This window comes from Pinus tabuliformis, chromosome X (genome assembly GCF_031772625.1).
Source record: "Pinus tabuliformis cultivar Carrire ecotype Pingquan chromosome X, CPIR1, whole genome shotgun sequence".
Lineage (NCBI taxonomy): Eukaryota > Viridiplantae > Streptophyta > Pinopsida > Pinales > Pinaceae > Pinus > Pinus tabuliformis.
The window spans coordinates 627,600,978-627,619,407 of NC_142308.1; the positions used below are offsets into that span (position 1 = coordinate 627,600,978).

Genomic DNA, 18,430 nt, shown 5'->3' on the forward strand with positions numbered 1-18,430 from the left:
TTTAGGATAGTAAACTGATAAAAAGGGTTTTTAATAAAATGATGGGGTTTTTCTGGGCTCCATGGGCAAAGTAACAGCTTGAACAGAGAAATGTAATCAAAAACACAGGTTATCTCCTAAGGCAAGGTAGGCAAGAAAGTTTAACATCAAATTGATATTAAATGGAATGGCAAGACTGCTGAGGAGCTGACAAGGGCATAGAGGATGAATCCTTGTCAAACAGAAGAAAACATTAAATACTGAACAAACTTAAAGGCAGAGCATATAATTATGAATTCTACCTTAACACTTCATTTGTTCAAATGGAAACGATCATGAAATGACATGAACACATAACAGGCTACATATGAAACAAAAGATGACACAAATGTTAAATTTCATACCACAGGAATCTCAGGGGTCAGAGCTGCATTTTTTAATTAAAATCTCTGTCAAAATCTATGCAATGAAGCTCTTTGTTCTCCACCAGCTCTCAACATTCTTTCTCCCTCTCTTCTTCTCTTACCAATGATTTTTTTTTAATACATTAAATAAAAATCTGCTAGGGAAAAACAAATCGTTCCAACAACAAAGGTGTTGTTTCAACTGCAATTATAAAAATTAGAAAAGGGCGTTTCATCTATTCTAAACATAGAACATCGTCCCTCTAAATCTTCTGATGATTGGCTAATTAAGAGATAAAACTGGAGTGCAGATCCCGTTGGATCATTAACTGAAGCCCTTAATAGAAGATCGAATCCTATTTCTACTGCTATGATGGATATCTTAACGCCCAGGCGATAACAACAACACAACTCATTTTAATGGTTCTTGTACTTAACTAGTGACATGATAAATGTATGATTCGATGCTTCATGGACGGTTTGCTTGAAATGTAACTCCACATCTTTGACATGGCCATACCATTCTGTATTTCCAAGTTGCCAAATAAAGAGAAAGAAAATGGCAATCCTGCCACCCTATTATTGCTTAATTGTCCTGTTCTTACTGTTTACGATGGTGATTTGGCTTTTAAGTTTGGGGCCATCTGGTTATTCAAATGCCATTTAACTATATTGCTTCTGTAATTCGACACAACACTTTGTAGCTAAACCCCTGACAAGTTGCACTTCATAAAGAGCCTAGTCAAGCGGGCAGTATATCTGAGGAATCATTTTCCTCATATTGGGAATGCTCGACTCTATCTGATACTATTTGGACCTCTTTGTTCCAATTAGTCCGTGCTGTAAGAATAATTAGAGCCAACATCTGGAGTGTCACTCCGATTATCATTCCCCACCATATTCCATCGACTCCCATGTTGACCTTAAACCTTAAAACAATTCCAATAGGTAGGCCAATGACATAATATGTTGCCAAATTCACATACACTACCACAACTTGCCATCCGCATCCTATCACCACCCCTGAGAGAATAGGTTGGGTGCCATTCAAGATTACAGATATTGCAAGGAGAGGGATCAATGCATAAACAACGCTCATAACCACAGTGTTGCTTGTGAATAACATAGCAAGTTCCTTTTTCAGTAACATGACTGCTGCAGCAAGAATGACACTTATGATGAAGCATGTGATCACCACAACTACAACTGAAAATCTGGCAATTTTCGGGCGTCGGGCTCCTAGCTCATTACCAACTCTTATACTTGCAGCTGTGCTGAGACCCAACATTACCATAAAGTCCCAGTTGTAATAATTCCTGCAAGCAGAATTTGAATCCAGAGCAACCTCTGAGTCTGGCAGCAAACCGGATATAGGCACCAGTCCTTGAGTGTACCATATTTCCAAAGTTAGCATAAAAGCAGAAGCTACAGTTAGCTTGAAGTAGGACCAGAGTCCTGTAAAGGCCTTTGTGCTGAAGCCAGTCCATGTCTCCTTGCAAGATGGGCTGTAGAATATATATAATGCAGTAGCAATTACAAGAATCCACCAAGACAGACTCAGTACTAAGGCTGCTGCTAACAGGCCATATCCCAGCTTGTCTACTGCAGCCCAAGTCAACAAAATGTGGAGGAGAAATGTACCAACAGAAATATAGGCCAAGGGAGCCACAATTTTCTGAGCCTGCAAAAACCTCTGCATCGGACAATTGATGGCAAATGAAAATAGCTGAGGAATAAGGCCTCTTAAAAAAAAAACAGCTCCAGCAGCAGCAATTTCTTTGCTCTGCCCTATGGCAACCAACACAGGATCTGCAAATAAGTAGAGGATTGCCAAAAGTATTGCAGTTGCTGTCATTATTATCATCGATCGTTGGCAGATGACACCAAGCATACTGTACTGTTTAACACCGTAAGCTTGCCCACACATAGTCTGCACGGCGCTTGCCATTCCCAGCTTAACTACATTGGAGTAATTGCGAACATCTGAACTTCCATGAGCGAAACCATCAACACCATCGAGACATATCGACTCTAATGGGACTTCCTGCGTCTCCAATACTTTTGTAATCCTACTCTTCATATCCTCATATTCATCCTCCATCTCCTTCCTTTCTCGGAGATAGTTTGGATCAAAGCTCTTGCTATGCTGGGGACTTTCTTTGGAAAAATACACAAATGGTGCCCTTGTCTCTATATCGAACTTCCTGCAAAACGGCACCCATGAACAATAGCTTCATTAACCTTTCGAAATCTCACCATCATCACTTTGCGATCCTTTAACAAAGTCACGCCTGAGCTGTTGATAGTCAAAATTATCGGTAAAGAGAAGGAGCACTTCTGGAGAACAGATATCAATGAAGCAATCCTGATGAGCGTTATACAGCCGGACAGCTGACCTAACTATGACAATTGATTGATCAAAAATTATATTCCCTGAAAACTGGTGTGCTTTACCATAATCTTTCTTGTCTTCATAATACAGAAGTTGTTTGGGATTTCCAGTGAGACCTCTCCAAATCGCTTGTAACTTGCTTTGCCTCTGATCGCTGATGATGTTTTGTTTTCTTCTGTTTGTGTTTTTGTAGAGATAGGAGCTAAGGAAGCTGCTGCCTTTTGAAGAGCTGGAGAATTTGATACATATTCTAAAAAACACATTTAATGATTTCTTCTTCAAAACAGGGTTTTGAAGAAGAAGCAATCTCACATTTGACATACAAGACGGAGTCTAACAGGTCCAAATCAAGACTTGTCGACAGTTGATTTCTGATTGCATGAAAATTGTCTCTGATGAACTGGAACGAAGAAAAACAAAAAGGCAAATATCCTTCACTTACTTCAAATTTTTCTACACTTTCCTTTTCATTTCCATAGCTGATATGCATCAGTTGATCACTATATTCGAGTCGCTGAAAGTGAACTTCCTCCTTCCACAAATTAGCTGCTAATTCATCTGCAAGATTAGCTTCTTTTTGGAGAACATAATCGTCATAATACTGATCAAACTGAGGTAAATCATTAGTATAAAATACATCATCAAGCATACATGTCATATCAATAGATCTCTCTTCTCCAAGATGATCTATAAAACAATCATTATCAGATCTATGACAACTGGGATAAGAAAGAAAATGTTTTGGATTAGTAACTTGTTCTTCTTCAATCAATGAGCCATGGGCTTGAAAATTATACTCATTCCTTTTGGTGATCCTTTGCATCATCTCTTCTACTGCACTTACCAAAATGTCAAGCTTTACCTCTAGAGATGTCGATTCCTCTGGATCTATGTTTTTCATCTCTTCTTCCTTCGACTTTGCCCTTCAGATCAACAAATGAGCCTCTACATCTACTGCACTTTTCTGCGTCTCTTCAAGTGTTGCAAGATTCCTTTCTCTCAGCTGAAACTCCATTTCGAGATCAAAGGCACTCGGGTAGTGCAAGAGAGTAGATCTAAGAGGAGGTCTTATATTAACCGGCATCAAAAAATAAACTTGGTTAAACCTAGCAGAAAACTATTGTACTATCTCCCCTGGCTATCTTTTTAGCTGGTTATACTCTTCTATAATCAAGAAAGGGTTCTGTTTGATCACCCACCTATCGAGGAAAACTTTGACGAACTGCTGTAAATTTGAGATGCTCGCATCAAGTAGGGTTTTGAACCAACTCTTGACTTTGCCTTGCAAAGAAAGAGAAAAAAGCCTAATACTGACATCTTCTTCATCAACTTCAAAGAGGTCAAGGAAGGACTCAAAATTCAATACATGTCTCTCAGCAGTGATGTTGTCACATTCACCATCAAATCTTGGTAGATATAGATCATGATTTTTAGGGAAAGCATGGGATATAGGAGGTAAAATCAGAGGCTTGTATCGATCTATAATTTTACAAGGTATATGGGTATGTACAGAAAGTATAGAATCCGTTTTGGTCTCTTGAGGCTCATCAGTTTGAAGATGGTCATCACAAGATTTAGAAAAAGGGTCTTGATCAAGCTCAAAGGCATGCAAATCTTTGGTATTTACAATCTTCAAAGGGAAAGAGTCAACTGTAGGCCGAGGATCTTTTCTCAAATACAATATACTTTGCAAAGCCTTCTTGACACTCTTGAGAAACGAGAAGAAATAATTTAGAACAAGGAATAAAATGTCTTGGATGAAATTCCAACTTGAATACCTGATTTTTCCATATTTTCCATTCATGTTTCTGCTGGTCAGGTTCATCCTCCAGTGGAGTCCTTGGATATGATTCAAAACTGATTTAGAGTCACCAGGTGAATGATTTCAGCCTTGCGGTGTTTGATCCTTGTCCACCATCAACAATCAGATCTGAAATTGATTACATTTTGCTGAGGAAACCAGATGTTCAGTTCATAAACTAGACTGGAGATTGACTGAAGCAACATTCATCTACTTTCGCTAATGCAAAGCAAGAGCATTTCAAAGGCTACCTGTCTAAATTCAAGCTCCATCTATAGTCTACAAAGCAAAACAATGATAATAATTTCGATCCCCATTGGAGTCGCCACTATGTTAGGGCCTAAATCTACCTCAAGCTAAGAAAGGTAGGATCTAGGGTAACATCAAACCACACTTAACCTAGTAGCTTGCCCTACCAGGTCAGGAGAGGGCTCTCTCCTTGTCAATCTAAAAAAAGATGGCCAATGAAAGCTTGAGATGACTGATGTAATGACTGATTTTAGGCTAGCTATGTATACAAAGGTGTTTGATTAAATTTGATGATGTTTTGTTGGCTCAAATGTGAAAGGCAGATTTGGGTCCGGGGAATGAGGCTCAGTTTTGCAGAGATCTCTATGGGGCAAGGTAGGAAAATGGTTTGGAACTTCAAATTGAGTGAGATGGAGAGCTTTTAGATAGGTGAGGAGTTGGATAGGGCATGAAAAACTTAGGGATCCTCTTCCAACAGCTAAAAACATAGATAACTAAACAAACCCTAGGTAGAGCACTACACTTTCAATGTATTCTACCTTTATCCTTGTTTGATTTAGTTAAGATGAAGCAAAGAGAGATAATGGCATACATAAAACACATGTAAACTTACAATTATAGAAGAAAATACAATACCAGAGCAAGATGCCACATGAATCCCATAAAGTGCTACAAACCGTTGGTTTGTTCCTTAGCCAAACTACTGAAATGAGTATACAATGAAGCTCCAAGATTTCCCAAAAGTCCAATCATGCTAATGACTGGAAAATTACAAGATATAGGCAACCAACAACTCATCCTAGCCTGTTATGAAACCATCTCACAAAAAGATAGAAAAGAGAAATCAACACCTTAGAATTCAGCCTCTTCGAGGGGGCAACCTCCTTTACATTACACAAATGAACAATTCTTGGATGATACAAATGAAAAGACCTCCTTTCTATATATAGGAGTCTAAGAGGTCATAACATAATCAGAGTCAACATAATATTAATAATGTAAGGGCACAATAACAACAATAGTGGGCTTCTATGGGGCACAATAGTAACAATATGGGCACTACATAGGTAGATCAATATAATAACTGGGTTGTACTAATAACAATAAGGGGTTACACTAGTAGTATAGGGGCCTAACATGCCCCTCTCCTTCAAAAAGCATTGTCCTCAACACTTGAGTAGTTCTTGATGCTTCTGTATAAAATTATTGTCCTCCCATGTGGAATCTTCAGTGGGTAAGCTCTTCCACTTGACGAGATACTCTAAAATTGATCGATTTCGTAGCTGTCGGGTTCTTATTTCTGTGACTGCTCCAGGTTCCAATATGATTTTTCCTTCCTCTTCAATTTCTAGCAATATTGTTTGAATTGGGATTTTTTGCAGCTTTTTAATAACTGGCCATACTTCTTTGCCCTTCTTCCATTCACCCCTTGCTTCGTTTATCCAATTTGGTTGGATAATAGAAATAGCACAAAACAATGCTTCCACATCCTCATCCTTGAAGAGTCTTCCCATTCAGTAAGGTCGCCATTTTTTAAGTGCATGTAGTATTGCCAACATTTCCTTCTCATAAATAGCTTGCTTGAGATGTAGCAGTAAAAATACCCAATCACCTAAATCAAAACATTTTTCACTACAATGTTGATCTACCTGTTGTTTCGTTTGATTTTTCACCGAAGTGGCGTTATCCTTTAAAATTTGGATAACTCGTTGTTGATGCTCGATGTGATCTTTCACTGCTTGAACCTTTTTCTTCTTGATATGTCCTTCTATCTCTAGAGTTTGAGGAGTGGTAATTTCTTCCAATCCTTTACAAGATATGGTCGGATTCATTTCTTGATGCTCGATGTGATCTTTCACTTCTTGAACATTTTTCTTCTTGATATGTCCTTATATCTTGATAGTTTGAGGAGTGCTAATTTCGACCAATGAATTACAAGATATGGTTGGATTCATTTCTTCTTTCTCGATGTGATCTTTCACTTCTTGCACCTTTTTCTTCTTGATATGTCCTTCTATCTTGAGAGTTTGAGGAGTGGTAATTCCTACCAATGCTTTACAAGATATGGTCTGATTCATTTCTTCTTTCTTTGGGGTGGGGTCCTGGTGTATATCTTCTTCTTTTGATGTTTCTTGATCCTTTTCTTCCTCCTCTTCATATTCTATGTAAAATAAATTCTTCTCAGCACACTTATGACCTTTAGTGCATTTGCTATCACAATTGTAACAAAGCCCTTTTTCCCTTTTTTTTTCCAATTGTTGTGGTGTAACCGTTGTAGGTTGTGGAAGGCTAGGAGAAACAACACTTACATCTTTATAGTTGTGAGGGGTATGCTTCATGGTTTCCATAATTTTGCTTTCCACTATGTCACAAAGCCCTTTTACTCTTTCCAATTGTTGTGGTGTTGCTCTAAAGAAGGTGTTGCACTTTGTATCCTCATAATGTGCTATCATTTCCTCCGTGAAAATTGACCACGTAACAAGTTTTTTACCAGAAAAAAGCCCTTCATACCATAAAAATTGATCTGGTTCTAAATATGAAGATGCAATACATACGTTTTGTAACAGTGGTACATCATGTAGATCAAAATATTGCTCCATATAAATTATCCAATTTACCAGATCCTTGCCATCAAACTTCCTCATCTTGCTTTTTCTTGATTTTAGGAGCCTGATCTTGAAACGACTGTAACTCTGTACTTTCGGATCTTTGAGTTCTAAAATTGTGATCTGTAGTAGCACTCTGTGTCCTCTTTCCAATGCCACCAGTCTGATCCAAATTGGATTCTCCAAGAAAGAGCTATACACAATCTCCCAAGATGACCTGATTATAGACCTTTCCAGAAGAGCGAACTTGTATGAAGTGCCATGTGTCACTGTTTCGAGCTTTGGCTCTGAAAAATATCTACAAGAAACTACAGTTCGTCCCCTTTCTGTGACTTCTTACGAAATTTCAATCCAATGCTCAGAGAGAAAGTTATGACGATTTTCCCTAGGTCACCTGTTTGGAATGTAATTTAGGAGTCTACAAAAAGACCAACTTCCTCAGATCATATCTCTACAAATATAGTGCAAAAAGCTCTAAAATTTGGACCTGAGGTTTAGTGCGATTTCTTCTCAAATGGGCTTTATTTTAGCTTCTGAAACGTTGCAAGAAAAACGTTATAGCTAAAATGCCATGATGACCTATTTGGAGCAGCGAAACCCTAGAATCCAAAGCTCTGATACCAAATGTTATGAAACCAGCTCACAAAAAGATAGAAAAGAGAAATCAACGCCTTAGAATTCAGCCTCTTCGAGGGGGCAACCTTCTTTACATTACACAAATGAACAATTATTGGATGATACAAATGAAAATACCTCCTTTCTATATATAGGAGTCTAAGGGGTCATAACATAATCAGAGTCAACATAACAATAATAATATAAGGGCATAATAATAACAATAGTGGGCTTCTATGGGGCACAATAGTAACAATATGGGCACTACAGGGTACATCAATATAATAAGTGGGTTGTATTAATAACAATAAGGGGATACACTAGTAGTATAGGGGCCTAACATAGTTTCTAGGGGTCGAGCTCATAAGATTAGGAGCTGTTCCAACAAAATCTAAACTGAGAACTAAAAAGTAGGCAGTGGAATAGCTTGCCTCTAAAAACTAGGAAACTGATTCATTCAGTTGCAAACTACCTTTTGATGGATGAATCTAGTTCTAAGAGTGAAAATATAGCATAATTACATCAAAATCCATTAGTTCATATTAAATTACATCATGATTTTGACATCTAGAAGAAGAAAAGTCAAACTGTCAAGAAACTAGGGGAAAAACAGAGCATTCTTGGTCAAACTAAGCAAAATTCCTCCAATGCACCGTGCCGATTTCCCTATGCATAGAACCTTTTTGCAGCTGATTTTGGAGGCCTTCCCGATGTAAAAATTTTCTCCAAGTGGGCTTTTTGGAAAGGTCTGCCTATCTAATTTCTATCACAAGTGGAATTTTTGAATTTGGCCTCCATTTGCCCCTCCAAAACTGAGTTTTCCTAAGACTGCTTCCTGTGTGTCAAAAAAGGGGCAGAAAGGTCATTTTTGGGGTGTTTTTGACCTTTTTGGAAGCTCAAAACCTATCAAAATTTCTGTGCCATTTGTGAGCATGCATATTTTTTCATGAAAAATCCAAATATGTTGATTTTTCCTTAAAATGATGCATCCATCAAAAGCGAGTGCCAGGTGGCGTAGCGCATTGGGTAGAAAACTTTGTTTTTTAAGGCAAAATTTCCAAAATTACAAAAAGTGCCCCAAATTTTTTGAAATTTGAGCTAAGTTTCCACCATTAGGTGCTATGCTAGGCCAAAGAATCCTCAGCCAAGATCTGAAGTTTATCTTGCACTTTTTTCCTCCTCGATCTCTTCTTCAACTTGGCCTTCAAGTTCCTAATTCTTTCTTGGCACACCATATTTCTTGACAAATAGTGATATGCAATGTTTCTCAACATATTTTTTTCATTGATGGCCTTCAATAGCATCCTCTCCAAGTACATATTAGTCCTCTCCAACCAAGACTCACGATCAACATTGATTTCTTGCTCAAGTGTTGTGAACTTGACTTTCCTCCTTTTAGCAGCTTGCCGATTTTCTCGTATGTTTCTTAGCTCCATTATGGCTTGTTGATCCTCTAGTTGTTTGTTTCTTTGCTCCAGATATTTGATGATCCACTTAGCTCTTTTTAGGTTGAGAGACAAATGTTGAATGTCAGCTTGTTGCTCCTGGATGATCTCTCTAAGCTTTGAGCTTTGTGAGCCCAAATCAATGTCATCATCCTGAATAAGAATAAAATCTGTCTCCTGCTCTCCTGAAGGCCCCTCATCCTGTAATGGCTACTTGCACTTGTCCTATACCTACTCTGCTAATGGAGGAAGTGAGACCCCTTCCACCCCGGGTGGAGATAATACTCGATTTGTTTCTACAAACAACCTTCTAGTGCCCTTTTGGTAGGTGACATATACTGGCACACTAGCGGTTTGTGTCTCATGAAGCTCCTGCTAATGTGAAGGTTCACTTGTCTCATGAAACGTTACTGGAGGTACTTGAGGAGCGGTGAAGACCTCATGCAAAATGAAATCCTCCCATGATATGTTCTATAAACCAAGTTGATGCATGACCACAATCTTGATTAGTGTAAAATGATATATGATGTTATACTCCTGCTGAGGAGTCTTCTTGTGCACTATGGTGGTCATCTTCTCAATGTTCTAGCAAATAAAATAGGGGAGGTTCATCATTCTTTCCCTAGTGAAGTGCATCAACAGTCTGATATGGTAGGCATACAAGTGAGAAAACTGGCCCTCACAACTGAAATACTTGATTATGAGTTTCATCAAGGGAGCATATGAGTCTTTTAGCTACCGAAAAGGAAAAACTCTGCTCAGATGTCTCAAATAGCCAGCCTTAGTGTAAGGCTCATAATGTTCCCTATCAATCTGCTGCCTCTTATTCCACTGCTCACCGATGTTGGGAATGCCACTTGCTAGAGAAATAGACTCTGGTGTCAAGGTGAATGTCACACCTGCTAGAGTGACTTGGCCATTTTGAAGATGGAGGACAAACAACCTGGCCAATTGATGATGGTACTGGACTCTCTCAACCATCTCACAGAACTAATAATAGGATTGGTGCTGAAAACATGTGACAGCAAGGGGATAGGCCTGCATCTCGGCAAGTGAAGTAGGTTCCTCTCTTATATGTTTTCCACCCTTGTGAGGTCTTCTTGGTGCATGCATTTCTCTAGGAGAGTCACTGTGTGTCTCCTCATCTCGGTCATAGGAAGGATCAGATTCCATGTTTGCCAAATATTTGAGCTTCTTTTAGATGAGTATGAAGAGATTTTAGGTGTCTTTAAATTTTGCTGCCAAATGTATGAAAATGTATGAGGGACTGTGGAGGGAGAGGGTATGAGGGTTTTTGGGAATGATATTGCCAAGTTTTTTGGGAATAGGGAATTTAGGGAATAGTATGTAGGCTTAGGGATAGAAATTAGGGTTTAGGAATTTTTAGCTAGGGTTTGGGATAATGAGAATTAGGGATATGGGGATTAGGGAATGAGTCGATGAAAGTGAAAAATAACTCAAGGAATCAAAAGGTGAAGGAGTGATGAAATGGACTTGACAACAAAAACTCAAACTGTAAACCCTAAGCAATTATTTTTGAGCAAACATTGCAAGGAGGTAGGGTTTGAAAAAATTCTTACTAATCTCTATAAACATCTAGAGACACACATTGGCATTGGAAGAATGTTTGACTTACTTGGAGAGGTGGCAATCAAGAAAATTTAGCGTTTGAATGAATTTCGTGGGTGAAATTAGGCTTGCATTTCTATGCATCGTGCCACCAACCCAACAAGCCGCGCCTACTCCATGTGCCGCGCTAGTGTATTTTCTGCACTATGGAGGGTGGCCCAATGCTCCGCGCCTGCTCTATGCACCGCGCCCATGACCCAATGTGTCGTGCCCCCTGAACTTGCACCATTTTGCTTCAAACTTGCTCCCTTTCTCCAACACAACCTTCTCTTGCTCAAATTTTCTCCTTTGAATACAAATGAGCTATTTGAACATGACCAATGTGTTATATAAAAGAGATTTTGATTTTTCACTCATAAAACCCACTTTTATAATGTTTGCATTTGACATTGCCTTTCAAACTCTGTTTTTAAGTAGTTTGCTTTATTTTTTCTTTTGACGAACTGAATGATTTGATTTTTTTTGGTTGCCTTGTAGGGAATGGATTTGCAGAAGCTTGGTAAGGTGACCAAGGTTGCCATTGAAGTTTCTTACATATGAAAAAAATTGAAATTACATCAAATTTATGCATAAAAATATAAAATACTCTGTTTTTCCTCAAAACAGGGTTTTGAGGAAAAATCAATCACTGAGTGAGTGATCATGAAAATTATTGTTGTTGGAACTTTATTCGACCTCCCATGTGCTTTCTAACCATCACTAAGCATTTTGAGACCTTATTGATGAAAACCCTATACCTAAAGACACCTAAAACCCTAAAAATGACTTTTATAGATTTAAAGACAAAAATTGACTATAGCGGTTCTGAATGTAAGCCAGCACATGAGGGAAAATGTATAATAAGCCACTACCGTCAGATGATCCATGACCCTAATGGAATGTAGCTGATTGGGTGAGACACCTAACATGCAATGCAACAAGAGTGTTTGATCAATGACGGAGGGATGAAGATACCAACACTAACAGGTTCCTCAACATTATCAATACTCACATCCATAGTTGGTTAGTTTACCCCTTTCTAATCTTTCTTCTTCTTCTTCTTAACCTCTTGGCTACTAGCATGAAGAAGCTAGAAACCTTAAATATCTCTAATACTTCCTTTGCAAAAAATCCTCCAACCTCAATTGGAAAACTTAAGGGCATAATCCAAGAACTTAAAAATCCAACCCCCTCCTCTTGGTCTACTCTCTATTTCTAGGAGAAGAGAAGAGGTTGTAAACCCACTTCTGAATGGGTGAGATCTAGAAGGAGGGGAGATAGGATCCATAATGAGTGGGATAGGATCTATTAAAGTGGGGATAATACCTACATAGGTGCGAACTCAAGCTCATCCAATAAAATAATATTCTTGAACAAGGATTCTAGAATTAACTTTTTACTTTTTCCCATGTATAGTTGTCATTGCACTTATAAGTGCAACAACGCACTTTGACAATAGGAAAAATGCCATGATGGCTAAAATTATGGCTTTTAGAAATGTAATATAGGATTCTTATATTTCTTAGAATGGCTCTTCTTCCATATTTATAGGGGAACGCTAAAAAGGGTTCATTAGATAGTGAGAGATCCATATTTAGGGTCTTTTGTTTTAGTGTGAAAAAATGGCATGTACTAATCTCTGCGGGAAACACATCATTGAATTATTTTATTAATGGGTGTTCTTCCATTCTATTTTTACCGACCTCCATTTCAATATTCACTTGAACAACACACAATTCACAACCCCTCCTATTATACCTATTTAGTTGCAATGCAGATATTTCCTTCACCATCATAATTTTTCTCTTTCATTGTAACATTGTGTTTTTATCCTTCCTGATTGAGATACTTTATCAACTTTTTGTAGTATTCGCCCTTGGTTCTATGGGATGATCACTAATCCATGCTTATGATCACATCATATGATCCCAATTTCAACACATTCAAGTTTACAGATGTGGTCATGCTGTTTATTATGATTAGGAATGACTTCACCACATTATCAACTCGCTTCTTAGTCCCCATGGCCAATTGGATCAACCACAACCTATCATGGGTTGTGTGATGTTGTGCACACTACTCTGCAACTTGTGGACTCACATAACTAAAATTAGAACCAATTTCAATCAAAATCAAAACAAACTAGTTATTGATCTACCTTCCATTTCGATCACTGAGGCTTGGTGATTGGCTTGCCTATTGTCTAACGCTGCATAGATGTGTGGGATAATCCAAGCCACATCATGCACTGTCTTCACTTCCTACACATTGTACACTCTCAGGCCATTATTATGTCACCGAGGATAATATCACTTCCTATGGTTTTCTCCCCAAGTACAACACTTTAGAGGCTCTCCTTAGAAACCCTTAACTTCCTCTCCTATAGGATGAGAGATCCATTCTCTACCAATAGTAGTGGAGTTCTACTAAAATAACCCTTATTAGGATTAGGAAATTTCACATTCTTTCCTCCAAGATGTTGTCTTGCAACTTTCTACCATTTTCCTTTAAAGTTGGGCTTTCATTTTTATTTCCAATAAGTGTAAGATTCAGTCCTATGATTGGAATATTCATAACAATGCTTCATATTTCAGATGGTTCCCTCTAGAGTTTATGGATCATCAAACTCTAATTTTTCCCTAAATTCTTGTGTAAACCCACTAAGATATCTTTGAATCTTTACCTTTTCATCCTTAAGGCAGGGCACATATCTCAACAGCTCCAATAATCTGGTTTTGTATTCATCAGCTATCAACTTCCATAACTTGTGCTCATAAAATTATTTGGCCCTTCTATCATACAACTACTTGTCATTAATATTCTTGAATTTCTTCTTGTATTCCCACAAGATATCAACTCTTCCCTTTAATATGAATATGGATAATCTTGCTTCCATATTCTCAGAGTAATCGTGCACTCTGAAATATTTCTTCATTCCTAGAAATCATGCTTTTTCTTCCTCTACCTTCTTCACCTCTCCATAATGTATAGGAAGTTTTTCCTTCTTAAACTCTTTTGGCATCAAATAGTTTCCTCTCTTTTTATACTAAAAATTCCTTTTGGTGGAAGCACTAGAAAATTGTTTGTGATTGTTTATTCCTCTATTTAGAGTACTAAGAGGAGTTCCACCTCTGACTATGTCCTCGCTTGCTTGGCTATGCCTCTTGGTAGAAATTTTTACCTCTACACCATCTGACTTCAATTCATGCCTTCCAAGTCCTAATCGACTTTTCCTACCCTTAATCTAGCTAAAGTGGTGGGCACCCGATCGTGTTGCCTCTACATCTACAAATTTGCCAGACTTCACATTATAATTGTGTTTACCTCTTCTTGTTGCTCCTAGGCCATGATAATTCTTTCATTGTCGGCATTGTAACTTCTTATATTAGCTCTTATAATTCTAAGAGTTTTCATCCAATTATAGGAGTCTTCCTCTACCCTCTTCCCAACTGACTCTTCTTCCAAATGATGTCGGAATTTATTAGTGTTGTGTTGCACCATTTTAATGCTCAATCATTATCCTCTTTTTATTCATTGATGTCTTCTTATGTGTTGTTTGTAAAAATAATTGTTAGCCAATAAAAATATAATTAAGCAAATTTACCCATCACCTTGGATTAATTGCAATAAGCCTATGGATATAAGGTTATCTGCGTTGAAAAAAACAACAAGAAATGTTAACAATAAAATCCAGAAGTTACAATTTAATTTGTCCTTGAATTAAATTGTGAATTGAAATTGTAATTATTTTCTCATAGAAACTTGTAATAGTTAAATAAATTAATTTGACTTAGTTAAATTTGGAATTTTGAGTTGGAATTATTTTAGAATTCATGTATATGTTCTCCCTAAGTTTTATGGGTCCAATATGAGTTTATTTATGATTTTTAATTAGATAACTTAGTTTACTGAGTTACATTTATTTAAATTATTCTAACTGTTTGTGGAACTAATAGAGGATTAGTAGTCATTGGGTGCACTGGTGCATCCACAAGTGTTACTATAGTTAACTATAGATTCCTTCATTAGAAACAAATGCATGTTAGTTCAGAGAAAAACCCAGTTGAGACTAGAGTGCAAGGACAATGTACTATTAGTTGTATGATTTATTGAGTTGTAAATATCATGAATGCAATTAGAGAAGGACCTAATTTTGGATTGCGTAGTTATGGATGAGGAATTTCCATTTAAATATGGGTTAATTCTCTTAGGAATTGCGCAAAGAATTAGATTCTTAGAGGCTTGGAAATTTGGCTAAGTATTGGCCAAAGGAAGTCATCAAGTGGAGGATAGGAAATAATTGTACAGGTTAAGATCAAGGTTGAGCAAAGCATATTGTATTCATCCAAATTCTTTGACCAAGGGAGCAAGGAAATAGGAGGCTTGGAGAGTAGAGAAGAGGCCTATATTTGGCTTGAGCTTGATTGTGAGATGGAGATTGATTTTTCTAAGCATTGGGATTGTTCTTGTGAGAACAAGCATTGTATTATCATCTTGGATTTCTAATTATTGCAATAAAGATACTGGGCTTTTTCTGTTGAGGCTTTCCCTGGATACTTATTGTGTTATGTGCCACTGATATATCTTCTTCTTGTTCATATTGTTTTCATTAATCTATTGGCTTCTGCTAGTTGAAGGTAGAAGTAGATTCTTGTCACGCGCTTTAGTAAATTGCATGAGCTTATGAATCTATAGGAAATTCTACATGGTATCAGAGATAAGAATAATATACTAGAGGAGATTTTTAAGTTTTTGGTTTTGGTCCGCAAGTTTGCAGAGCATATCTGAATTTTTTTGTGCAAAATTTTCAGAAAGAAATAGCAGATTTGGATTCTTTATGAAAAAATACCCAAATTAAAAAAAAAAAAAAAAAATCAGTCGAATCGGAGTTCAGATGTTGGAGATATCACTGACTTAAAATGAGTTGTTTTTCCAGAAAATTTCGTGGTGGAAGGACAGATGAAACAAATTGGTGTGCTAGGGGAGAATATATATGCACTTGAGGTACAATATGCATGCAAAGCCTTGAGGAGCAAGGAAAAGGTTAGAGACTTGGTGGTTGAGAGGGAGAGTAAAATACCTCTTAGCATGCAACCCCAAAAGAAGCATCTGAAGCAGCTTCAAGAAGTTGTGGAGTAGCCACAACTAGAGAAGTTGAGAGGAGACCACGTGGAGAAATCCACTCAAGCAGAGAAGAAGCAGTCTCAGACAGTTGTGGAGTAGCCACACTTGGAGGAGTTGAGAGGAGACCGAGTGGAGGCATTCATTCATGTAGAGACCTCTAGTAGGGGGGAATTTCGAGCCAATTAGGTAGACGAATCACATGCATCCATACCTCCAGGTGTGAGGTGGGGCGATTTGAAGTGAAATTGGGCAGGGTCCATTGAGTGGTTTTATCTCATGGATTGTACCTTCGAGAGCCCAAAGTACACAGTTGTGAGAGGGATCAGTGGGATTGATGCAGTCAGAGATAAAATTGATAGAGGCTAGAGCAGTCAGATACTGAAGAAGCATAGATAGGGTTGACAACAATGTAGAAAGGCAGAGTCAACAGAAGCACAGAGTTTTCAGTTGGCAGAGGCAATAGCAGTCACAAACTTTGATGATAGAGGCATCATTCTAATTCAGGTTGGATGTTTTTTTGTTTCTAGAGTTTCTATAGAAAAAACACTAGAGAGAAGTGTTGCATGCAGAACATTCCAAAGATTCAGGATCTGGATCGAGTTGAATTCCTTTCTTGTTGAGAGGGAGTGTTGAAAATAGCAATAAGAAATGTTAACAATAGAATCCAAAAATTCCAATTTAATTTGTCCATGAATTAAATTGTGAATTAAAATTGTAATTCTTTTCTCATAGTAACTTGTAATAGTTAACTAAGTTAAGTTGACTTAGTTAACTTAGGAATTTCGAGTTGGACGTCTTTTAGAAGTCATGTAGATGTTCTCCCTAAGTCTTAGGGGTCCAAGATTATTTTTATGAGTTGTAAGTACATAACTCAATTTACTGATTTATGTTTAGTTAAATTAATTCTAACTATTTATGGAAATAATAGAGGATTAGTAGTGAGTTGGTGCACTGGTGCATCCACAAGTGTTACTCTAGTTAACTGTAGATTCACTCATCAGAAACACATGCATGTCAGTTTATTATAGAAAGACCCAGTTGAGACTAGAGTGCCAGGATAGTGTACTATTAGTTGTATGATTTACTGAGTTGTAAATATCATGCATGCAATCAGAGAAGGACCTAATTTTGGATTTCGCAGTTATGGATGAGAAATTTCCCTTTAAATATGGGCTAATTCTCTCAGGAATTGTGCAAAGAATTAGAAGATTGGAGGCTTGGAAATTTGTCTAAGTATTGCCAAAGGAATTCATCAAGTGGAGGATACGAAATACTTGTGCAGGTTAGGATCAAGGTTGAGAAAATCATATTGTATTCATTTGAATTATTTGACCAAGGACATAAGGAAATAGGAGGCTTGGAGAGCAGAGAAGAGGCCTAGATTTGGCTTGAGCTTGCTTGTGATTTGGAGATTGATTTTACTAAGTGTTGGGATTGTTCTTATGAGAACAAGCATTATATTATCATATTGTATTTCTGATTAATGCAATAGAGATAGTGGGGTTTTTCTATTGAGGCTTTCCTCGGACACTTATTGTGTTATGTGCCATTGATTTATATTTTTCTTGTTCATATTGTTTTCATAGATCTATTGGCTTCTGCTAGTTGAAAGTAGAAGTAGATTCTTATCCCGTGCTTTAGTAAATTGCACGAGCTTGTGAATCTACAGGAAATTCTACAATCTAAAGAAAAAAAATTCAAGTTATCATGCTAGTTAGAAACTGAATAAAAAATTGACAATTTGTAATGCCAATCTCGTATCATCCTATCATTTTAATGTTAACATATACAGGCATACAATGCATAATCCACAATCATCAGACATAGAAGACAAGCATATTTAACGTACTACAATCCATAACATGGCTCAAAATCAAATTATTCCTGAGCCCATCTAGGTCCAGATATTAAACCATGCTCTGATACCACTTTGTAAAACTCCCTCCCACCCGCTATGATGAGGAGCTCAAATTTTTCCAAAAAAATCAAAGTGTCAGAATCTTGATAAGCTTAGATTCATATCAAAGAGCTTACCATTCTAAATCAAACGATGTGAATGACACTCAAATCTGAGCTTGTATACAGAAGTTAGAATAAGTCAAAATTCAAGTTTGACCTGGACATGTGGCAGGATTGGATGACATGGAAAAGGTATCAGCAAATGGGGAAGCTCCAAGTGGTAGGTTGCCATTAGGTCCCACATATCG

General features: G+C 37.5%; 1 protein-coding gene across 1 annotated transcript in view; it reads right to left on the reverse strand.

Annotated features, from left to right (window-relative positions):
* Positions 1-1,125: 1,125 nt before the first annotated feature.
* LOC149141569 (protein DETOXIFICATION 41-like) overlaps positions 1,126-18,430 on the reverse strand; it is a 47,701-nt gene continuing 30,396 nt past the window's right edge. The window contains exons 2-4 of the mRNA XM_089451265.1: positions 2,719-2,783; positions 2,373-2,587; positions 1,126-2,342 (exon numbers count right to left, since the gene is read on the reverse strand). Coding sequence (XP_089307391.1) covers positions 1,126-2,342; positions 2,373-2,587; positions 2,719-2,783 — 1,497 coding nt within the window. The remainder of the gene's footprint in view (positions 2,343-2,372; positions 2,588-2,718; positions 2,784-18,430) is intronic.